This window comes from Heterodontus francisci, chromosome 6 (genome assembly GCF_036365525.1).
Source record: "Heterodontus francisci isolate sHetFra1 chromosome 6, sHetFra1.hap1, whole genome shotgun sequence".
NCBI classification, from domain to species: Eukaryota; Metazoa; Chordata; class Chondrichthyes; order Heterodontiformes; family Heterodontidae; genus Heterodontus; species Heterodontus francisci.
Window position 1 is genome coordinate 128,008,330 of NC_090376.1, and position 25,699 is coordinate 128,034,028.

Here is a 25,699-nt window from a genome sequence, read left to right on the forward strand (position 1 = left end):
GGGAATATCAGGTCAGGTACACACACTGCTTCCCCTTTTCCTCCTGGGATGTTTGACTGGAGTTGTGTTGGTGAGTGTTTCTAAACTCTGTCTCACTATCTCGCTAATGTCAGTGGATAGTAGGTTGCTGTGAATGTTGGACTATATTGCCTCTCCACATTCTTCCTCCTTCTCCCACTCCAAGTTGCAGGCTGTAGGCTCGATTAGCCTGAAACATTAACTCTGTTTCTTTCTCCACAGATGCTGCCTAAGCTGCTGAGAATTTCCCGCATTTTGCCCTTTTATTTCAGATTTTCATCAGCTATATTTTGCTTTTGTTTTATTGCAGGCGATCCTCACAGAACTGCGTCGAGAACCACAGCCAGTTTGTACTGTGGGGGTGGGGGGGTGGAAGGGCTGTTGGATGCAGCAGTCGATTCCTGGCCTCCTGTGTAAGTCTTTTTTGTTGCATCAGTTTGAGCTGGAGTGCAGATGGAGGAAAAGCTGCTGGGTTTAACCCCAAGTACCTCTGAGCCCAGTCAGGCCCCACAATGTCCAATGTGAGACTGTCAAGGGAGGTAGATTCCAGGAGAGATGGCATTGCTAAGTGGACATCAACCACACAACGAAGCCACTGCTGGGCTTCTGGACTCGGGCAAGTATAGTGATCTCTTGACCAGGCTGGCATGCAATGTCAAGTATCACATTGAAAGTTAAGATCAGTTTTCTTTCATATTAAATATATTAGAATGTAATTATAATAACTACATATTTAGTTTGCATTTACCTATCTATAATTTTCAATATTTGTTTAAGTGGCTTGTGATATTTTTCATTTATCAGCAGTAGTTCTCACTAAAGAGAAGGTTGGAGGCCCCTGTGTTAAATCATGTGTCTTTTTCTTGATAAAGAATCCAGGGACTTTGCTTTCTAGACTGATATTTTCAAGGCAATGCTATTCTTTAAGTCAACAGTAAATTATGGAAAATTGTCATTTACTTTCCAGATAATGGGCCTGACAATCAGGGGACTCCCCTCTTCTCCTTGGTCCTATTGAATCCTCCTGGATGCTAGTACTTCCAATGGGCATAAAAGGTTTCCAGACTTACGCCAAGTCCCATTTGGGCGATGGAAGTGGGAACTCCCAACTCCCTGACTCTACCCCCTTATAAAGCCAAAGAGGGAACTCCAACATAGGTTGTGATCTAATTATCTTGGACGTAGACAATTCCCGAACTGTTTCGATGGACACTCACCAGAGTTAAAGTGGGAATCCACTGGAACAGATGTGGAAATTCTGCCCCAATATTTTTTTAGACATTTGTTGTTTTTTTTTTCTGAACGGTGTGTGTCTGCCTTGGAATCCAGCATATTGACCCTGCACAATAATTGAATGGAACTCTTTGCAAATCTCTCAAGCATGGCCCAAATCAAGTCTTACATTTCTGAAAAATACGCAGTTTTAATGGAATCGGACTTGCACAGAAACTGTGCCATCCGTCAATGCACTATGCTGAAAAACACTGCCTGAGTCATTTAGCTATCTTGTCACAATGTTCTCAAGAAATACTTCAATCCCCTGATCTCATTCTACGCGCCAGCAGTATTTTTATTTTGACAGGTTGTCAGTGAGTCATTGGCTATGGCTGTTCATTGACAGTGAAGACAAATCAGGTAACTAAAAATCACAAAATCTGGGACATGTTGAAATCCATTCAAATGTATTTGTTATATAGACGTTTGACTATGTACCAATGAATCAGCAGCATCATCCTGTAAGTCTAATTTTCAAGCTCTAAATCTCTTTTCATAGTGTACATGTCTATAACTGGATTATGAATCAACTAGTGAACCTATTACACTGTCTCCTGTTCCAGTAACAAGACTTCAGAATGATTGGCTTGAGGTGGGTAGAGCAGCATAACTAAATCATTTAACTAAAGAATAGTTGATGCATTTTTAACAAAAGGTATGGAAGGTCTCTTTTGACTGAGACAAATTAAGTCATAATCATTCCAGTTTAAATTATGCAACCAATGAAAAAGCTTAAAAGCTTATTAGTTCCTCGAGAGAATCTTCAGCTTTACTTGCACTAGTTACTGAATAATTAATGGAAGATTTAAATTTCTGCAATCTTGCAGTGATCATATCAGCAATGTAATCCTCCAAAAGCGAGTGTCACCACTGACTGACTGAGTTTAGGACTGTTGATGCCTCTCACAACTCACATCAGAAAAGCATAAGGAGGAATATAACGTGAAAAAGAAAAATGGGCATAAATTCAAAAAAATATAATTTCCAAAGTACATCTCATAAAATTAATATATTAGCAGAAGTTGATTGCTGGGTACATATTCTAACCTCAGGATTTAGACTGCAGCACTCATTGCAATATGGGATGGGCTCTCTGAACAGATATTTTGCTTATTTCTTCCCTTCAATCTAGTGTTTGCTTTCTACCATTTGAGAGAATTGAGCCTCAAAACATAACACTGCATTATTCCCAATTGACTTTTATTTTTACATAATAATCTGCCCTTTGCTTAAAGAGAGAGTAAGTAGCTATCTAGAATTCAGGATCAGTATTGGATGAAATGGTCAAGTAGCAAATGATTCAGATTTCATCAAAATGCAAATGCAATGCTCAACCAAACCTGGAAGAACAATTTTAAACAAGTATAAAAGATGAGAGGCTGTTTTCCCCGGCTGGAGTATCTCGAACTGGGGATCGTAGTCTCAGGATAAAAGGTTGGCCATTTTGGACTGATATGAGGAAAAATGTCTTCACCCACAGGGCTGTGAATCTTTGGAATTCTCTACCCTAGAGGGTAGTGGAGACTCAGTTGTTCAGTCTATGCAAGGTTGAGAGCGATAGATTTTTGGACTCTAAGGGAATCAAGAGAGACGGGCCGAATGGCCTACTCCTGTTCCTATTTTCTATGATCCTACATGGGGATAGGGTAGGAAAGTGGAGATAAGATCAAAGATCAGCTATGATCTTATTGAATGGCAGAGCAGGCTTGACCAGCTGTATAGCCTACTCCGCTCTTATCTAAAGTTTTCAGGTGTAATTCAAAGTTTGCACAACATGGAAGATTCACCTTATCTTTAAAAGTTGCAGATGAATAATACATAGAACTGCTTGTTTACATGACAGGTAACAGTTTCTCCTTCAATGCAATTTTTTTTAATGAGATTAAATGAATCACATCTTTCTCAGCATGCAACTTCCAAGTTTTAATTAACTTTTGCCAAAGGTAACACTTGCACATGGAAGCTTAACGTGACTCTGTCAGCAAGGGCAATAGGTCAGCATTTTAATTTCCAAGCCATCTCTTGAATTCTATTGTAAGGCAGACAGGTGCTTTAATTCAAGCCCTGGTTCTTATCAAACCAGTACAGATTTCTACCTTTGGCACTCATTGAATAATTCCTTTCTTAACTCTTTTTCTTTAACTTCGAGTTGTTGAATCGATGAGACATTCACAGTATCTCGCAAGGCCAAAAAACAGCTATAAAATTGATAAACATGAAAGGTAATTGGTTGCATGCTGGAAGACCAGTACGTTTAAATGTAATGTAAATTATAGGCTGAATGTACACGTTACAGTGCCAGACTAAATTAGATTTAACAAGACCGAGTGCAACATTTACAAGCTGTTAATTAATTACTTCTGATTTGTTTAAATGCAAAAAGCAGTACAACAGAAACCTCACCATGACTGTATTTTTTTTGCTGCAGATGAACCTCCAGAATATTTCAATGTCTGGAACCACAAACATGCACTCCTACCTCTATAAGCAAAATTCATGAATTATGCATAGCATAATCATATTTCAAAATTTTCAATTCTGCAAAGGAGCTCTTATTCTGTGAACTTCTACAGAGCTATACTTGCTCTGTAATTTTAATACATACATAATAATTTGACAAAGTGTTATGGTTAAAAAATGAAAAGGTACTCATGTTAAACTGAGATTGCTGAAGACCTGAAAAGAAATTTAAATCACACAATAGACACTAGTCTTTTTCCAGTGTAATTACTGCATTCTCCTACTTTAACAATACTATTATTGTTGTACAAATGTCATGTATTATTACAAAACAGAATGAATTCAGAAGTTAAAATGAAGCAGGCAGCTTTTATGGTGCAATTCACTAGCTTTTTGTTCATTGACCAGTACACTTATTGCATGCTTTCCTTCCCCACCATGCATGATGTTCCAAAAGAAAGCTCAAAGGGAAGTGGTTAACGTAGTTATTGGACAAGCATGTTTGGGAATAATATTCCAGCAGAGCAGAAAGGAATGGGGAAGCTAACCTGCAAAATGACCTGTGGCTCTTTCTTCACATGCCCAGTTAAAATGACAATGCTACCAGTCTAACAAAATTTTGCCACATATATAGGGGACACCTATCGGCCGGAATCCTGTTTAGCTGCTGCCGAGGTCGTTGGCGGGCAAAGGAAGCGGCGCCCAGCCCGCGTCGGCTGCTTGTCAACGAGCCGCCGCAATCTTCAGTGCGCAGGCACTGACACCATTTTTAAAGGGCTTGCGGCCCTTCTGGGATTTTTAAAGAAATCACGACGCATTTTTGAACACAATTGAAACCTGTATGTTTGGACCTCTCCCACTCCCCTGCACACTCCCCAAATACCCACAATATTAAATACTTTCCCTCTCCACCCCAAAACACTTGCATTTTCCAAATGACCTTTCCCCCCCTCAAAGTGCACAAACTATCAACTTTACCCCTTCCCACCATTCCCTCCACCAACAAAAGCCCTTTATCGCTGCTCCCCCCACCTCCCCCCCCACAACCCCCGCACAGAAAAAATTACCTGCTCCCCACACCCAAGCAGTGTGGCACCTTGATTCCCCGGACAGGGATCCGAAGGCGCGGGAGTGCCAGCCAGCGGCACCAAGATTGCACCGGGACTGGAGGCGACGGTAGGCTTGTAATTAAGGCAGGTATTTACATTTATTCAAATATGTAAATGCAAGGCCTGTCGCCAAGTGACATGGGGGCTGCCACGAGACCACTCCTCCTCCGTGAAGATCGGACCATCAGGGTTGGGGGGTGGGCCTACTCTGGAGCGATCTTCAGGCCTCACCTGCCATGCACCCAGACACCTGCAGGGGAGCTAAATTCAGCCCATCATGGGGGAAATTGTATCTGGTTGCACCATGTTCCACGTGGAAAATGGGCACTGAAGGATCCAATATGGCATACTACGTACACATGCTAAGTCTGTTTTGGGTATGCGCCACATGCCATATTGGTTTGAGCATCCTGTAGATGTGCAGGAAGTCTGCCTGGAACAGGTGTTCGGCCAATATTTATAAAATCAGAGTCAAACATCTATTTCAGGCTCCCTTGGTGAATTGGTTTGTGACAGACTGCATAGAGGCAGTTTTCTCAGGTGCTCAACAGTCACACTAGTAGTCTTTAAAGCGAATGCTGGAAGCTGCCAGCAAAAAAAGCAAGTTTCATTTTTTTTTTAAACTTTTACGACATAAGGTCCCATCTGGCTCCACGCTGAAGCTATGGCAGACTGCAAAACACCTCTTACCCCACCCCCTCAAAACACCTCCCCCCGCCCACCACCTTTCACCAGCTTCTTTGCAACCACACGTCAACTCTTGGGGTGTGACTGGCTTCCCCAACACACCGGTTGTATCTTGATAGCTCAAGGGTAGCAATTTTGCGTGATCCTTTTGCTCATTGGCTTTGGTGTGGCGGTTCACATTTGCCCCAGACCTGGCATGAACCAATTTCTAGGCCTTTATATCACAAGTAAAATAATTCACATTAAAAAGTAGTTAGCATTTGGGATAAATATTCAAACATTGTGCATCAAATGCATTTATCGTCACTTATGAATAAAGCAGCAGACGTTAACACATTTGTCTTTAACATCATTGATTTGGAACATATTTTATATTTAATGCCATTGGAATTATCTATTTTGAAGCTAATATGAAAAACGTTGAACAATTATAAACAAGCAATGTGTCAACTGATGATTAATGCACATGAAGTTCCACTTTGAGCCCAAGTGTGGCATGCCTCTTTCTGACATACCCATTCCAATCCTTACAATACATACGATAATTCATTGTATATAAACTCTCTACCTTACCTGTGTAAGCAAATTGAACAAGATCCCAGAGTGCACCAGGGTCTATGCCTTCCATTTTGATTTCCTCTTGTTTAGCTTCACAAACATCACTGGTGAACATTGCAGCAAAATAGTCTGAAACGGCACTAAGAACAAGTCTGTAAAGAGAAGCACCACAAGGGATCTAATTAAATTAGTGCCTTTTAATTAGCTGTGAAGAGTTGACAGAAGGAATTCATTATATGAAAAAAAACCTAAAGGCCCTATTGTACTGTGACAGTTTTTTCAAAGGGGATCTGCATTTTTAGTTATTTAAATTGTTTTTAGTTTTTATTTAGAGATACAGCACTGAAACAGGCCCTTCGGCCCACCAAGTCTGTGCCGACCAACAACCACCCATTTATACTAACCCTACAGGAATCCCATATTCCCGATCACCTACCTATACTAGGGGCAATTTACAACGGCCAATTTACCTATCACCTGCAAGTCTTTGGCTGTGGGAGGAAACCGGAGCACCCGGGGAAAACCCACGCAGTCATAGGGAGAACTTGCAAACTCCGCACAGGCAGTACCCAGAATCGAACCCGGGTCCCTGGAGCTGTGAGGCTGCAGTGCTAACCACTGCGCCACTGTGCCGCTCAAGGAATAACTTGACTGGTCATTAAGGAAAAGTATAGTTATTAAAATTGCAATAATTATTTTAAGTACTAAACCATATTTATTTCATCAGTCGAGTAATGAAAATATAATGCTTCCCTTTTGCATGCATGAAAGTTAAAATTCTGAAAGTAACATTCCTGTTTTTATATAACCTAAAATGAACAACCAACAAAATACCTACCATGGGGTCATTTTATCGATTGGTATAAGTGTAAAATGGACAATATCGGATCAGCTAATGATTCTACAACTCTGCTGATTTTCATTCCCATTGTTTACCATTGGCCAAACTGCTATTGACTGTTTTACACGACCCCCAGCCTGAAAAGCTACAATTACCCCCAATTGTGCTGAGTCTATAAAATGTTACAATGGCCAGAATTTTACACCCCCCAAATGAGCGGGTGGTGGCAGGGGGCGGGGGGAGGGGGGTGGGGGGGGTGGGATGTAAAATTGACTGGGAGGCAGGGGTGGGGGGTGCATTCCCGACCCACTCCCGCCCTTGCTGCATATTTATACAGGGTGGCAGCGGCAAGAAATGGCCCATCCATCCCAGGCCAATCAAGGCTCTTAAGTGGCCAATTAACTGGAACTTAAGGGCCTCCGCCTGCTGCCATGGGTATTTTACTCTTGGCGGGCGGACGGCAGAAGCTTCAAAAAGCCTGCCTGGTGAAATTAGGTGGCGTTCTTGAGAGTTTGTGAGGCACCTTCCTGATCGGGCACCTTGTGGCCCATGGATGCCCTGCCCTGAAGCCCCAACTGTCTCCAATGCACAACACTCCCCTCACCACCCCCCAACCGACCACCTCGCCTCACCGAGGCTCAACCAATTGTCCTCGGCGAGACCCTAAAGATTTACCTTAATTCCGGAGCCATCCTTCCTCTTCCTTGTGACGGCTCCCGGTAGTGCTGCTAGGACTAAGAGCTGCCGGCCCGCTGATTGGCCGACAGGTCCATTAGGTGGGACTTACTGCCTAAAGGAGGTGTAAGTCTCACCCAAGACCAATGAAAGGCCTGGGGAGCAAAAAATCCCAGTCTTGCTCCCCAGGCCCGGCAGAGGCGGGCTTGCCACCGACTTTTCACCTCACACCCACGAAAAGCTCCAGCAATGTTTTAATTCTGAATATTTGGGCAAGGTACAAATGCAATTGGGTTATTGAAATCAATATTTTGCAACATTGTTAGAAAGATAAATATTTTACTTGAGTGAATTTGAAAATGTGGAATTAATATTCATAACTTAATTCTTTCAACTTCACCCTTTAACCTGCTATTGTGTTCACATAATAACATGAATAAAGAACATAGCAGCAACATAGGCAGACACAGTTTCTACAGTTCTGATGAAGGGTCACTGACCTGAACCGTTAACTCTGCTTCTCTCTCCACAGTGCTGCCAGATCTGAGTATTTCCAGCATTTCTTGTTTTTATTACAGTTTCTACAGTGCTCCCTATGTGCACAGAAATATCTAAGACCTCCTTATGAAATGGCAGCCAAAGAACAAGCAGTGAGCAGTACATGGAAAAAGGCAACCGAGGGATTGATGGGAGAGAAAAGCTAAGAAGAAAGATTTTAATGAGAGTTTTAGAGCTAGCATTGGAAGTGACAAGGCAAAAATGCTGGCTCGGGATTTCTCGAAGTCAGGAGCAATATAGCTTGACAGTGGAATGGAGTGAGTAAGGACTGAGCATCAAGTGTTACAACTAGGTGAGAAAGGTGTCTCGGGGTCCATCTCAGCCTTCACCTGGCCTTCCGAAACAGGGTTTAATTTTAAACACACCCTGTTTTTAGCTCCCCCTTGGTGAATCCTTGTTCACTGCTTTCCATTTATAAGGCAAAGGAACTAGCACAAACAGGTTTTCTTAGGTTTAAAGAAGAAAGGTTGAAATTTATCAACCTTAAACTTAAAGTCTAATTCGGTTGATGCCTACAGATACAAGACACGCCCATGCTAGCATGCATATGCGATACACACATGCAAATAAAGACAGAAAAGAGCAGAAGAAAAATAAAGTGGAAATGTTTGACGCAATATCTGAAGAGTTTTTGTTACGGTTCTTCAGGCTCACTGTAGAGTCCTTGATTGTAGGTAGATCTTGCTTTTCGTTGGGACCCAGTACTCTTCTTAAACCTTGTTCGCTGTAGGAGACTTTTCTCTCTTGGAGTTCATGTGTCTTCAGTGGATTCAGAGGCTTGTGAGAAAGAGATGGGAGCAGACAGGAGAGACCTTCTCAGTCCAGGAGCAAACAGACACTGTCCCAGTTCAAACTGTTTCTACACTTCAGAAAAACCCAGGTTGCCAAGCAGGTTAGTCTTGGATTGTATCACCTTAGTAGTCTCTGGAAAGCTCCGCTAACACACAATACCTGGTGATCAAAGTCCATTGTGTGTTGGATGTGTCAGGGAATGGTCCTTTGTCCTTCCAAACACCACCTGTTAATAAGCAAATGTCTTCCAGCCATGGCTGATCTGCTTAACAAGTCCTTTCTTCACTCCAGTAACAATTGAAAATCAATGTTTATGATAAAATTAATGTGCCTCATTCTTGGTAGGTGGGGGCCTGCATGACACAAGACATTTTTGGATTTATGGAGAGTATACATATGGACATAGATCTAGCAGACAGTGGTGAGGTAGAGTAAGTCAAAGCCATGGTGAGACATGTATGTTGTAATGAAAAGCTTAGCAAAGACTGAGATGGTGATGAGAATATGGACTTTGGTTCAGGTAAGCACATGGGTATTTTACATGAGCGGTATTTTGGGCTTTCGATATGGAACTAAAATTACTTGCTGTTGGGTCAGGTGTTTGGAGCTTTAGATATAACACTCTTCTTTAAGGGATTAGAAAAATGGTGACTCTGGAAAGCATCATAAAGAAGATTACATTCATGGTAAGTATTAGTCTACTTTCTATGATCATTGAAATAAGCTCATCTCTTGTAAACCATAATATGAAACAACAGTGGATTATCCAACAGAGGAGAGTGTATATCCAGGGGTAACATTTGAATGTATTCAAAATTGTTCATTTTCCTAAACTTAAACTTAATTTTGCTAGATTTAGGCAGATATTGTTTTTGAGACTCAATGCTGAAATTTGTAATTGTCTCAGTTTATCATGAAGTGATATATTTATTAATCTGTATTGTTTATTTCTAATTTTCTTATTCATTCCCTACTTTGCCACTTGATGTTACATTTTCTGCTCGAGCACATAAGGAAGGATGGTCTGAGTAGATGGTTTTACCAAGATCAATTATACTTTTAAATAGACCTCTCTACAACTGCTGTTTTCCATCTAATATCTAGTCGCTAACTGGAAGAAGTTGAGTTTAATTAGCAATCACCCTCAATCGTTGAACACTTGTCATCCAAATCAATCCTATACAATGCTGCATCAGAACCTCCAGTCGACTGAACCATTTTTCAGTTCTGTTATATTTCAGGAATGGCAGTGCTTCCACCACAGAAGAAAATTTCCAAAACTTTAAACCACTAATCTCTCATTTTATTCAGAACAGATATAACTCTTGAATATCAGCGACAAAATTAACAAAAGTGAAATCCAAAAGGAGGTAAATGGATACAGAAGAACCTCGTCTATATTTTAGTTTCTAAAAATTAAGTGACACTTTAATTTAGAGAGATGTTGAAGCAAGAAAGGGAAAAACAATGAAACCCCCTTGATTTAAGATGGAAAAAGTAATTGGAAATACAGTAAAGTGCAACATCTTAATCAAAACTTCCTGAAGACAAATTACTGATAGTCCTCTAGCTAATTCTAACGGTGTAATAGCTCAGAAAGTAGCAACTATATTCAGGATGATTGGAAAGGAACATTGATGTTTAGCTTGCCTAAAGAATGTCTTTGGAACAAATTATAGAAAGACATTGGAATGAGAAATTGTGAGACTTCGAATAAGTCATTGCTTTGTCTTATTTGAACAGATGCAGGGAAAATGTGGCTCCCTTCACTTGTCACATTTTCACAGCAGGCTAACATATTGATCGACAGCTAAAGATCTCTGATAAGATGTCCTTCGAAAAGGTGGCTGAAAAGATGTCTGTGGCACAAAGGTCAGTATTAGAAATGTACCAACAGCTGACACACAAAAAAGTGTACCAGGTACCTGTCATTAATGCCTGAACAAGAGTAAGGAGCATGCAAATAAAATGGAGTGCTTAACACAGCTTGTGAAAGGCACATGAATTTTATAAAGCTATCATTATGAAAGTGACTCAGGTGAAAGTCCTACAAAAAGCATATATTCTACCCAGGAGGTGATTTGAAAAAGGGGCATCTAACTAAGACTCCTTTGGAGACAATTGATGAGTGAACACTGGAAAAAAAATACTTATAGCCAGACATACAATGCCGAAAAAATTTAGTCACTTTACTAAGTCAAGCACGGTATTAAAACATGCCTATCGCTGAGAATTACTTCCCTCAAATAGTGTTAAAGTGCTCAAATTGCTTATTATTAATACCCAGGATGCAGTACGGACCTCTTTACACTCCCAGCAAGAGTCCTTTAAATCACACATTCATTTCACTAAAAGTCTCATACAGGATCTAACTGCTTGTTGTACGTGCCTGTCCTCATATCCATTATGTAGCAGTTTTAATGTATGAAAATGTCCCAAGGAATTTCACAGTGGTGTAATCAATTAAATGGATACCAAGCCAAGGAAGCACACATCAGGATGGATGATTGAAAGGTTGCTTAAAGAAATGGGTTAGAATGAGGGTCTTAAAACAGGATAGGGAGTTTGAGTGGTTTAGAGTTCAAATTCCAAAGCTTGCAGCTTAGACATTTGACGGACCATGTCAAAGGCTGAAGAGAGGTTGAGGAGAATGAGGAGGGACAATGCAGCGCGTTCCCAGTCACAGAGGATCTTATTTGTGACATTGGTTAGGGCTGTTTTGGTGCTGCAACATAGCGGATTGGAGAGAAAACAATAATTTGGAATACTCTGACAGCCAGCGGAACTGCAGCGGCGATCTTCCCAGCAGCAGCCTATTAATTGGCTGCCGCCACCAGACCCACTGTTCAATTAAGGTCAGCTGACTGACTTTCCACGCTGCCAGCCTAATCAGAGGGCCGGCAGCTCTGCAGTCTCGACAGCGCCATGAAGAGAGGTGGCAGCCGCTGAGGCTGCAAGGAGAATAAGAGGGCACCTCCATTTTGAGGCACCCACACAGAGCAAGAAGACAATTTGTTTTTCTACCGGGGACTAGCAGGTAGGCCACTGCTGTTGCCAGCCCCTTTCTTGGGCATAGGAGCCTCCGGCTCTGATGCCCCTCCCGCGGGAGGCCACCTTCATGCAGCTGGTGGTCTCCCCATGCGTCAGGGGCTGCTCCCCTGAATGGGGGGGTGGTCAGTGGGCGGCCGATGCACTGCCATTCCCGCCGCCGGAAAATTTCCCTGGTAGCGGGGACCGCATCAGGGAGCCGTCCTAATGCAGCTCCCTGGCATTTTACCAGCACCCCGGCTTCCTAGCCCGCCACCCGGGGGCTGGTGACGCCTCGCCCTCAATCCTTGCCTCGCAAGTACCTACCAAAGTTATCCACCTTGGGGGAGTTAGAGAGTGAGCTACAGAGGAGAGTCCTGATTATGGTTGTCTTTGTCAGTGCTGGGCTACAATTTCTTCCCGCAATATGTGACTTAATTCTGGGAAAGCAAGGGCAACATGGTTTGCTCAAATATAGATATGAGCCTCTCTGTCTTTATATTTTTGTGTTTGAAGATCAATGGGCAGGTGCTAACTAAAATGTACACGAAGCAAGACTGTGCCCCAATGATAGTTACATGATAAATATTCATTATATTCGCTTCCAAAAACAATAAAGCAAATTTAATTGAGAAATGGCTGTCAGAATACCAACAATAAGTTGAAGACACATCTTTTACTTAATCCTACACTTCAAAAAAAAATAAGAACCCGACTTTTAGCCATTAGCCAGCCATGGTCAAGAGAACAGTCTTATACCCAGGACTCTACTACTGGTACATTTTGCTAGCAAGCACTCAAGAATAAAATAAAAACAAAACATGCTGGAAATGCTCAGCAGGCAAAGCAGCATCCGTGGAAAGAGAACCAGAGTTAACTTTTCAAAACGTTAACTGTTTCTCTCTCCACAGATGTTGCCTGACCTGAACATTCCCAGCAATTTTTGTTTTCAGATTTCCAGCATTTGCAGTGTTTTGCTTTTGCTTAAGCACACAAGAATGCTTTGGAACGAGATTCCCTCCAGTTTTCTGCAGAGGTATAGGTAGGCTAAGCGAGTGGGCAAAAATTTGGCAGATGAAGTATAATGTGGGAAAGTGCGAGGTTGTCTACTTTGGTAGGAGGAATAGGGAAACAGAAGATGATTTAAATGCAGAGACTGCAGAATTCTGCAGTACAGAGGGATCTGGGTATCCTTGTACATGAATCTCAAAAAGTTAGCACTGTCGGTACAGCAAGTAAGTTGGAAGGCAAATGAAATGTTGGCTTTTATTGCAAGAGGAATGGATTATAAAATTAGGGAAGTCTTGCCACAGGGCATTGGTGAGACCGCACCAAGTGAACTGTGTTCAGTTTTGGTCTCCTTACTCAAGGAGGGATATACTTGCATTGGAAACAATTCAAAGAAGGTTCACTAGACTGATTCCTGGGATGAAGGGGTTGCCTTATGAGGAAAGGTTGAGCAGGTTGGGCCTATACTTATTGGAGTTTCGAAGAATGAGAGGTGATCTTCTTGAAACAGATACAATTCTGAGGGGGCTTGACAGGGTAGATGCTGAGAGGATGTTTCCCCTCATGGGAAATCTAGAATTAGGAGACACAGTTCCAAATAAGGGGTCTCCCTTTTAAGACAGAGATGAAGACGAATTTCTTCTCTCAGAGGGTTGTTAATCTTTGGAATTCTCTTCCCCAGAGAGCAGTGGAGTCTGAGTCATAGATTCAAGACTGAGTTAGACAGATTTTTGATCTACAAGGAGTCTAGGCTTATGAGGGGCAGGTAGGCAAGTAGAGTTAAGGCCGGTTCAGCCATGATCTCATTTAATGGCGGAGCAGGTTTGTGGGGCCAAACTCCTGTTCCTATTTCTTATGATCTTAGGCACTTGAACGCTGCTCATCCAGAGTAAATTTGCAAGCTCTGTCTGCTGGCAGCGTAGACTCAGAAAATTACCTGTACCGTGTTTCTTTTTTCACAGTAACACTGTTGTGATCGGGAAAAAAAGGGCACATCAAATCATAAAGTTCCATTGATTAATTAATTAAAACTAAACTAAATATAAAGACTCATTAGCTTGGGAGAGCCAATAGTTTAATGAAATTGGGCAACTTATCATGTTGCTGTATTGTTCAATGAAAAGGAGATTTGATATTGTCTGTTAAAGGCCAAAACTGAAAGTCCAACTTCTCTTAGTCTCAAAATTATTCCTTTTGATTACTAGATAGATAGATTTAGGTGAAGGAGGTCATTCAACTCCTCTTGGTTCATTCATCCAGAATAAAGAAAAACTTATATTCTCACCAGCGCAATATATAACTCTTGAATAAATCTGAAGTGTTTGCTCCCATTACCCTACCCAAAAGACTATTCCAAGCCCCCCAGATTTTCACTCAACTCCTCTGGCAGGAAATTGATGGGATCAACTTGTTCAGCTACCCATCCAAATTTACGCATCATCAACTTCAATGCAGAATAAAATCAGACAGGACGTCAAACGGGCGTCTGATCTGAACCTGATCTGTTCCTGACCAGAGCCCAAGTGTTGATGACTCCCTGCTTGAAGAAGTGCTTTGTGAAATCTATCTTTAATTTTTCCTTTTACCAACTTTAACCAAGGACTCTTGCTCTCGTGTCCACACATTCTTAGTAATAATGCTGCAGATTTTACATATGATTGCTTGATGCACTTGTAAAAGATTCTTTTGTTCCACTACTTGAGCAGAGGCATTAAACATCGCTTCCTCAATATCTCAAACACTAATTCATAGTCATTGCAGCACAGAAGGTAGCCATTCAGCCCTTCGAATCCATGCCGGAATACATGCTACCCTGATTGGGAATCAAACCCAGGCTGCAGTGGTAGAGCATCAAATCCTAATCACTAGACCAGCAGGGAACTCCAAAAGTTTCACTCTTGATTGGGAATCAAACCCAGGCCATGGTGGTGAGAGTGTCAAATCTTAACCACTAGACCATTAGGGAATCAAGCTATAATTTTTTAACACCTTACTAAAATTTATGTTTTCAACTTTTTTGCAAACTATTAACAACATTCAAAGAAAGCCATTCATTTTTAATGCTAACAGCTGCTGTTTGACATTAGACTTGACAGTTGTACTCAGTCTTGCCTCATTTGAAAACAAATCAGAAATTCATACATACCTACACTGAGAAATATTTATGTATTACAATTAGCAAACTTGAAGGTAACATCACTTCTCTATTTACCTGTCAGCATAAACAAAATCCATTCTGTCAGATTAATAGACCAGAAATTGCTTGCCTCCAGCATCATGAGGTTGCTAAATATACACAACCATATTATTAATAGTCTGCGCAACCAAAGCCCTCACTGGTTTAATTAGTTCAAGTCCCACTTGCATTATGTTCTTCGTTTAAAGCAGTGGTTTCAATATAGTGGTAGTACTTGAACAGGATTTCCATTCCCTGCTTCTGGGTCTCTGATGGCTGAAGGTGGTGGAACATCTGTGCCTTCATTTTTTCTGATTCAAATGAATCATCGGTCTGGAACAATTCAGGCTGTTGCATCTCACCAAGGAAGGTGAACAGCCTGCAGAAACCATTCATAATCTATCAGTATTCTTAATCTAAGTATTCTCTTACAGAGACCTCCTGTTTATTTTAATAAATTAGTACAATGTCTACAGTAGAAAGTTCTACTAGAACTAAAATTCAGACAAAATACAATATTCAGTTCTCCGGTGCAATTGTTTTTTCCAATTACAATTCTATTTTATTTTAAATTACCAGCCAATCATACTGTCTGAGCTGTGACTGGAAAAATATCGTCAGGATAATAATGATTAAAAAAGTGTTTCATTACGTGAGTTATCATATTGGAGGGGCCTTCAAAACATCATAAATGGCTAAAATAATACAATGAATAAAGAATTTCCAGTTCTTTATGAACTGTAAGTGAAATGGTAGCCTAATTTTAATGGCAGAACTAATGTTCACGGTGGAAAACAGACTTAGAATCCAATGAATAACAATTACTCAACCTGCTTCGAAACCAGTGGGAGCTTCAATGGTTCTCATCTAGGCGGAGCATGTTTTGGTAATAGTGTTGCATCTCAGGAGGAAAGAAAATTCATTATGATCAGTTTGGACTACTCAGCACAGTTCTGGTCATCTAATCACAGGACTTTGTCCTTGTCCTTGAAAAGATACAGGGGTAAGATGGTCCTGCATATCAGCAAATTAAATTACCGGAGCATTTAAGGCAGTTTATTTATTTTATTTGGAAAAGTAAAGGCTTTAAGGTAAGCTAATTAAAGTTAACAATGTTACTAAGAGAATTTAGCCAGGCATACAGTTCACTATAGTGAGAAGTTCAAATGACAGCGACACGTGTTAAAAAGAGGTAATTAAGAAAAAAAGTGTAGAAAATAAGACAGAGCTTTAACCCCAAAGTGTATTAAAGTTCTGTAGTAAGTTACCAGGAAAATCTATTGAAATGGACAGTTATAAATAGGTGAAGTGATAATTGGATGTGATTTTAAATAGGGAAGTAATTGCGGGATATAGTGAGATGCTGAGTGGATGGGATTAATCTCTGGAAAAGGAACAAGCTTGTTGGGTCCAATGGTTCATCTCCCCAAGCTCTAAAGCATACCTTGTTAATAGATATAGAATAACACTGATAACAGCAATGGGAATGTGTACGGCATTTAGAGTCACAAGAACTCCAGACGAAAGGCCACCACAGAGAACTGCACAGTACTAACAGATCAAAAAAAGGAATAAAGATAGCTAAAAAGATGATTGAGGCACTGAGAGTCATAGAAACCGCCACATCATTTATACTAATTGAAACATCTGAACTTGGCAGTAAAGAAGTCCAAACAACAGACTGTTGCTGCTCTGAGAGGAATGTTTTGTATTTAAAGAGCATTAAGTAATCATAATGCAGCAATACAGATGAAGATATTTCTGACCCTTCCTTTCTTTCTTTCTTTGGCCTCCTTGTCTCGAGAGACAATGGGTAAGCGCCTAGAGGTGGTCAGTGGTTTGTGGAGCAGTGCCTGGAGTGCATGTAAAAGCCAATTCTAGAGTGACAGACTCTTCCACAGGTGCTGCAGATAAAATTGGTTGTCGGGGCTGTTACACAGTTGGCTCTCTCTTTGCACTTCTGTCTTTTTTCCTGCCAACTGCTAAGTCTCTTTGACTCACCACTCTTTAGCCCCGCCTTTATGGCTGTCCGCCAGCTCTGGTGATCAGTGGCAACTGACTCCCACGACTTGTGGTCAATGTCACAGGACTTCATGTCGCGCTTGCAGACGTCTTTAAAGGGGAGACATGGACGGCTGGTGGGTCTGATACCAGTGACGAGCTCGCTGTACAATGTGTCCTTGGGGATCCTGTCATTTTCCATGCGGCTCACATGGCCAAGCCATCTCAAGTGCCGTTGGCTCAGTAGGGTGTATATGCTGGGGATGTTGGCTGCCTCGAGGACTTCTGCGTTGGAGATATGGTCCTGCCACCTGATGCCAAGGATTCTCCGGAGGCAGCGAAGATGGAATGAGTTGAGACGTCACTCTTGGCTGACATACGTTGTCCAGGCCTCGCTGTCGTAGAGCAAGGTACTGAGGAGACAGGCTTGAAGCACTTGGACTTTTGTGTTCCGTGTCAGTGCGCCATTTTCCCACACCCTCTTGGCCAGTCTGGACATATCAGCTGACGTCTTTCCCATGTGCTTGTTGATTTCTGCATCGAGAGACAGGTTACTGGCGATAGTTGAGCCTAGGTAGGTGAACTCTTGAACCACTTCCAGAGTGTGGTCGCCGATATTGATGGATGGAGCATTTCTGATGTCCTGTCCCATGATGTTTGTTTTCTTGAGGCTGATGTTTAGGCCAAATTCATTGCAGGCATTACCCCTGAGTCTCTGCAGACACTCTTCTGTGTGGGATGTTAATGCAGCATCGCCAGCAAAAAGGAATTCCCTGATGAGGACTTTCTGTACTCTGGTCTTTGCTTTAAGACGGGAAAGGTTGAACAACCTGCCATCTGATCTGGTGTGGAGGAAAATTCCTTCTTCTGAAGACTTGAACACATGTGAGAGCAGCAGTGAGAAGAAGATCCCAAACAGTGTCGGTGTGAGAACACAGCCCTGTTTCACGCCACTTAGGATAGGAAAGGGGTCTGATGAGGCACCACTATGCTGAATTGTACCTTTCATATTGTCATGGACTGAGGTGATGATACTTAGTAGCTTTGGTGGACATCCGATCTTTGCTAGTAGTCTGAAGAGACCACGCTGCTGACGAGGTCAAAGGCTTTGGTGAGATCTATGAACGCAACATAGAGGGGCATCTGTTGTTCGCGGCATTTCTCCTGTAGCTGGCGAAGGGAGAACAGAATGTCGATGGTGTTGTAGTTTAACAGTCTCTGCTCGAAAGCCGCACTGTGCCTCAGGGTAGACACGCTCAGCCAACTTCTGGAGCCTGTTTAAAACGACTTGAGCGAAGACTTTCCCCACTGTGCTGAGCAATGAGATTCCACGGTAGTTGTTGCAGTCACTGCGGTCACCCTTGTTCTTATAGAGGGTGATGATATTGGCATCGCGCATGTCCTATGGTACTGCTCCCTCATCCCAGCACAGGCAAAGCAGTTCATGGAGTAGTGAGAGTATAGCAGGCTTGGCACTCTTGATTATTTCAGGGGTAATGCCGTCCTTTCCAGGGGCTTTTCCACTGACTAGAGAATCAATGGCGTTACTGAGTTCCGATTTTGTTGGCTGTTCGTCCAGCTCATCCATGACTGGCAGAGACTGGGCTGCATTGAGGGAAGTGTCAGTGACAACCTTTTCCCTGGAGTACAGTTCTAGATTGTGCTCAACCCAGCGGTCCATTTGCTTGTGTTGGTCAGTGATTGTGTTCCCTAATTTAGACTTGAGGGGGCGATCTTCTTGATGGTTGGCCCAAAAGCTCTCTTCATGCCATCATACATTCCTCTGATGTTTCCGGTGTTGGAGGCCAGCTGAATACAACTGCATAGGTGTTGCCAGTAGTCATTTGCGTAGCACCTGGCTCTTCTTTGTGCAGTGCTTCTGGCTACTTTAAGTGCTACGGATGTTAACTCGCTGGGGGCTTTCTTGTAGTTCAACCGTGCAGTGCGCTTAGCGGCTATGACAAGTTCCAGCTCTTCAAAGTGAGTTTGAAACCAGTCTGCATTCTGCTTCTCACGTTTGCCAAAGGTGGTGATTGCTGAGTCATAGATGACGTCTCTGATCTGAGCCCACTTCGTCTCTGCACCCCCTGCAGGAGTGTTTTGAAGGGCTTTTTCAAGTGAATTTAGAAACTTATGTAACAGCTGTGGATAAGAAATTCTGTTAGTGTTGATGCACGAGTGGCCCTTCTGCTTGGAGTGAAGTAGCTACTTTGGTTTGAGTCTAACCTTGCCCCACACCAGGGAGTGGTCAGTGTCGCAGTCCGCACTGTGGAAGCTGCGTGTGATTTGGACACTGTTTATAGAGGCTCACCTCTATAGAGACTGCTGGAGTTGTGTACCTATCACAACCTCTGCATCACCAACTTGTTCTTTCATACTAAACCCTGTCACCAGGTTTCATGGAGACACCCAAGATCACGTCGTTGGCACCAGCTGGACCTCATCGTCACAAGGCGAGCCTCTATTTCTGACCAATGTAATGTTTTAGCACCAATATTTGTACCTATACTGTATTTCCCATTCTATGTGTAAGATACTGATTGAAAGTTTAAAAAATCTTAATTCTGTATGTTAAAAATAAATAGATGTATGTGTGTTGGAAGTAATAGTGTTGGTGGTGCAAGTGTGCAATAGTGTATATTATATACCAAGGCATCTGCGTTATTTACTATTCATCATGAAGATAATTTTAATCACAGATTAAATATTGCGATTAAAATAAGTTTTCAATTAAGTACAGAAATACTTTGCCTCCATTTGATATCTCATCATTATTTTCACACCTATAATTTGTTTCAGATCTCACCGTAATGCACTTGGTGTGGGGTTTTTAACATCCATTTGCACAAATTCCATCAGTCCTAGTATGTGGACAGGAGAGACTCCTGATAATAATACTTGGAAACAAAGGCTTAGCATGTGTAAAGAGCATGATTTTCTCCACTGTTTTATTAAGTGTGGAAAGCTGTTGTATTTTAACTTCCTTTTCTAAAATAGCGGATAGGGAATCTCATACACACAGTACACATGCTTCCCCTAATATCACTACCAGTCATTTTTGGCCTTGTGTTTTATTAATTAATGGTCATCCAAGAATAATGTCTGTAGCAGCTGATGAGGTTCCTACAAAATAAAATACAGCAGTAATGGTCTTAAAATATATAAAATATAATTCTTAACCTGATATTACAAGTACAAAATGAGTGGAAAGCTGCAAAATCCATTTTTCTTCTTGCCTGGTGACCAATTCCTGTTTTTTTTTTTACTTCTACCAGAATATGCTGCCTACAGTTCTTGCACTGGGGTCAGTAGAACCTTAACTATTCAATTAAAGCACCACCCACTCCTCTCCACATCAAACACACTAGAAGGTGAGATGTAAAACAAATTATCGGTGTGAAAATAATTCACAACAATTGAAAAGTCAAGTGAGAACAAAACACTTCTGTACTCAATTACGAACCAATTTTAATTGCAGCTTTTGAACAAATTAATATTGATTCCAGATCTGCTTACTTTCTACCGATTAATGATAAATATTGGTGAGACCCATTCCATTGTCCTTTGGCCACAGGTGTCTATTTTCTTATCTTCCATCTTCTCAGCTTCTACCTACAATGCTGGGTTAACTTGTTAAGTGAAAATTATGTGGTATGCCTTAATACCTGCAACTTTTGTATACTGTGACGCAACAACATAAGCCTTTGGTAAAAGTTCTGCTAGTTGCTTTTTATCGAAAAATCATAAGCATGGTTTTTACATGCGTGTTTAGGAAGTAGTTACTCATAGCAATAGGTGGAAATCTTTTCCCAGATTATGCTCACGGCAATTAAATATACTTTCAACCATACATTCAGCTTAGCATCTCAACGCTTCGGTCCTAATGGCGAGAAGCTAGGAATTTCCTTCCCTCAGAGAACTGTTTAGCACATACAAATTAAGATGATAAGAAATAGGAGCAAGAGTAGGCCATTTGGCTCTTCGCACCTGCTCCAACATTCAACAAGATTATGGCTGATCTTTTACTTTAACTCCACTTTCTGGCACTATCCCCATATTCCTTAATTCCCTTCGTACCAAAATCCTATCGACCTCTGTCTTGAATATACACAATGACTGAGCATCCACAACTGTCTGGAATTGAGAATTCCAAGGATTTACAACCCTTTGATTGAAGAAATTTCTCCTCATTCTCAGTCCTAAATGGTCAACCGCTTATTCTGAGACTGTGACCCTGCTTTCTAGATTCCCCAGCCAGGGGAAATATTTACTCGGCATCTACCCTGTCAAGCTCCTTAAGAATTTTTTATGTTTCTATTAGATCATTCTCATTCTTCTAAACTCTATGAGATAGAGGTCTAATCTATTCAATCTGTCCTCAGAGGGCAAGCCTCTCATTCCAGGAACCAGTCTAGTGAACCTTTGATGCAATCCCTCTTGGGTCCTTCCTTGGGTAGGGAGACCAAAACTGCACATCGTACTCCAAGTGCGGCCTCACCACATCCCCGTATTATTGTAGACTAATTGTCTTTCCTCAGTTGACGGCACTTTAATTTCTATCTGGAGGTTATTGGGGACCTATATTCCACTCAGTATTTCTAAAGAATGCCAACACATTCCAAAAAAGAGCTTTTTTTTATACCAAACAGATCAGTTTTGAATTGTTCCGAGTGAGTTAACAGGAGAAATGTATGGATGCCCTACCTATGAGCAGGTATCTTTCGGTTTCCAGCAATCAGGATGACATCACACAGCTGCTGCTGCTTCAGATAGATCTCCATCTTACAAAAGGTTTGTTCTGCATGATTCACAGCCTGGAAGAGCTCCTCACAGCTGCCTGCTTCCAAATCACTGTGTGGCATCAGGGGCTGGCTAGTCACTGTAAGCCTGTGAACCACAAAGGGAGAAATGTATTGTTGATAAAGTGCCAGAGATTATGTAGCCTTAATCACACTTTCTGCTGATAACAGACTTAAGGAAGCCAATAAGAAAAATCAATATATGCCAACGGCCTGCCAGCATGGAGTATATGGAAATGAGTACAATCTATTCCTTGGAATCTTATCAAGCCTACCTGCTTTAACTCACAGAATGTCTTTATCACTAAGTCTTTTTTCTCTTCATGGTAGCTCTGGCAGAAAATTGCATCATATTTTAGCAGGCACCAAAGCACAGTAAGTAATGCAAAATATTGTGTCCTTCTAAATAGCCATAGGTAACCTCATTATTTCTTTCTTTAAGTCATTGGTATAGAAAATGATCTGAACTTCAGCTACTGTTTGAATTAAAATAACATAAGTTATTTTAAGCCAGTCACAGACCCATTTAAACTGGACTAGATAAGTCACTTAAACAAATAGGCAATACTGTAGTGCTGATTCTCAAAATGTATCCTTTGAATCTAAATAATAATGCTTGAATCTTATCTATACCAGGCAAAGCACCAGCCTCAAAGTGTTATTACTGCAAATGTCTAACAAACATAAGCATTAACGTTGGCCTGAATCTGTATAAACAGCTTGGGCAGGATTTTCAATCAGAGGTTGCGAACCAAAAATGGGGACTAGTTCTGGGCCCCGACCCCGGACAGCGTGCTTTAGGCATGCCCACTGCAATCTTTAATATTTCAGCCAAGTAAAGGCCAGGGAGCAGGCTCACTGTCCGATCAGGGACGTTAGAGGGGCTTCTGACGCTGCAGGGCCAATGGGAGGCCCTCCAGTGGTCACTGATCAGCAGCCCCTCTGGCCCAGGTGGGAGCTGCCGATCCAAAGATGGAGACTGTGAGGGACAAACGCAGGTAAGTTTTTTTATGTTTTATAAAGCCACAGCTGCCTGGCCATGATCTGCAGCATCATCTCTTTTGTCATTTATATTATTCCTGTCTTCCACTGTATCAAAGCCCTTCCCTTTTCCCCCGTTAAACATTTTTATTTCTCCCCTCCCACCCACACACACGTCTCGTCTTTCCCTGCTTCAGTACTTGCTTTAAAAATGTTAATCTCTAACACTTTTTCCAGTCTGATGAGAGGTCAATGGCCTGAAACATCAACACTCTTTCTCTCTCCACAGATGCTGCCAGACCTGCTGAGTATTTGCAGCATTTTCTGTTTATACTACCCTTATAGTAGTGATGATGGAGAGGAAAAGGCCATCTATGTTTTGATCTTTGTAAAAGTAATGAAAAAACTATTGTGATTTACAGATATGCCAGGTGTCTTACTGAATCTTAGTAGCAATCACCACTGAGCTGGATTCTAACAGAGTGGTAGCAATCTAAGTGCTTTCATTACTTATAGTATGTATTATATAGAACTACTTTAGCACTGGCAGTCTTTCAAAAATATTATATGTACTACAGTACTACCCAGATAATGTTTATCCATTATCACTAGCTGAACATGAGGAAAACCTGAATGTTTCATAGTTTTGTATGAACAATGCTAAACTTCAATTTATTAGCAGCAAACATCAGTTTAGATAAAGTGAACCACAATCACTTGGTAATCAGGTTTACTCCCAATCTGGTTTCTCAGTGCTTTTCTTGTTAAATTATATTGTCAATCAATATGCTTTCACTAGGCTTGGCAGAGTGCATTTGTGCTGCACTATGTGTGTACCCTTGAATGTTTATAAATATTTACAAATTAAACTAAATCATGTAAGTTAGCTTAAGCTGGTCAGAATCATTTTGGCAAGTTTTATGAGAATGGCATAGGAAATCCAGTGTTAACCTTTAGACCCACCATTTCAGTACCGTATCTATAGATGCCTCGGGTTAAGGACCTTGTTCTATACATATTTGAAATCATGAGCATAGATTTGTAGGTACAGTTGTTTTTTGTTTATCATTAAGTACTGAAAAAAGAAAACATTGTCATGAAAAAGGTCTTTCCCATCAATGGCTGTAGGAAAAGAATCTACATTGATATCAGGTAGAAAATTTGTTTTATGTAGTCTCGTGCAGACCCCCACCTGCCAAGAATGAGGCATATTAATTTCATCATATGAACATTGATTTTAAACTGTTGTTGGAGTGAAGAAATGAATTGTTAAAGAGATCACCAGACCTCTGACTGGAGGACGGTTTTTGTGGAGACAAAGAACTACTCCCTGATCCAATTAACCCAAATGGATTTTGATCACCAGATATCAAAGGTGTAAGGAAGCGCATTCCAGTGACTGCTAAGATGATACAATCCACAAACGCAGGTGTGGTTAAGCCAGTTAGTCACATGACTGACTTGCTGGCCAACTTGGAGTTGAATTGTGCCACATAGAAAGGAACAGAAGGCAGTTTGCAACCAAAGCTGGAACAAGGAAGCCTCTCTCCTGGCTGTCTCTTGCTTTCTCCCAAGCCACCGGACCCACGGAAGACATGTAAACCTCAAGAGAGAAAAGACTCCGACATCGAAACAATTTGAAGCATGAACTGGGCCCCTACGAACGGCAGGACTTATCGGCAACCAACCACTGCACATTGAACTTAAAGGACTGTAATTATAATCCCGAGATTGCCTCAAACCTTTCCCCTTTATTCTTTTCTACTTTTCTGTCTCTACCTGCATCTATGTTTATCGCGTATGCATGCTAGCGTGGTCGCATATTTGTAGTCGTTAACCAGATTAGAGTTTAAGATTAATAAACTTCCACCTTTCTTGTTTAAATCTAAGGAAACCGGTCTGATTTCTTTGCCTTACAATTGGAGCAGTGAACAAGGATTCACTGAGGGGGAGCTAAAAACACGGTGTTTCCAAAATTAAACCCTGTTACAGTTAAACCAGGCAATGGCTAAGAGGGAACCCCTAGACCCCTTCTCACCTGGTCATAACAGTAGTGATTTTGATGTCTCAAGAACCCTATATGCCACACAATGGATGGTTTGCTTGTTGGAATTCAACTGAGATGTATCAAAAAAGGGGAGCAAAATATTGCCGCTGAATACTTATCCAGATTGTCTCTTTTATCTCAAGATGATAGACAACGGCATGATAGAGAGATCAAATGCTATTATTACTATTGACCGATGACATTTCGGAGGAGGAAATCTACGTTACCAGGGCTTCTTATTCCGCACTTAAAATGTCACAATCAAACACAACCAGTGAGTCACTTGAAGATGGGTTCAGAGCTTTCTATTACCTTTACAACAAGCTTCACTATAACTTTATTACATCTTATGCACTCACTATCAGGTAGAGCCTGCTTCTTTGCAGATGAAGAATGTTGTTCTGGATCACACATCTGAACAGGATATCAAATAGACGTAGCAAACACCGATCAGATCTCCAATTGTGTCATGGTGAATTGGAGGGTAGGCTGTTCTATAATGATAGAGTGTTTATGCCATGTAGGGATCACATCAGACCCTTCAATGCAGTAACTGAATAAATTAAATTAATAATGTAGCCTGTTGGGATTTTTACTGGTGTTTTTGGGGAAAGCAATTTCTTAACCCTGCCCATCAACCCATGAAAAGAAGAAACTGTTTCCAATGACAAAAGGGTCGGTAATAAG

General features: G+C 41.4%; 1 protein-coding gene across 2 annotated transcripts in view; it reads right to left on the reverse strand.

Moving 5' to 3' along the window:
• LOC137371029 (kelch-like protein 1) overlaps nt 1-25,699 on the reverse strand; it is a 282,921-nt gene that overhangs the window by 139,283 nt on the left and 117,939 nt on the right. The window contains exons 2-3 of one of the 2 annotated variants that reach the window (XM_068032933.1): nt 21,890-22,072; nt 6,123-6,259 (exon numbers count right to left, since the gene is read on the reverse strand). In XM_068032933.1, the coding sequence (XP_067889034.1) occupies nt 6,123-6,259; nt 21,890-22,072 (320 nt within the window). The remainder of the gene's footprint in view (nt 1-6,122; nt 6,260-21,889; nt 22,073-25,699) is intronic. The other variant, XM_068032934.1, reaches the window with a different exon arrangement.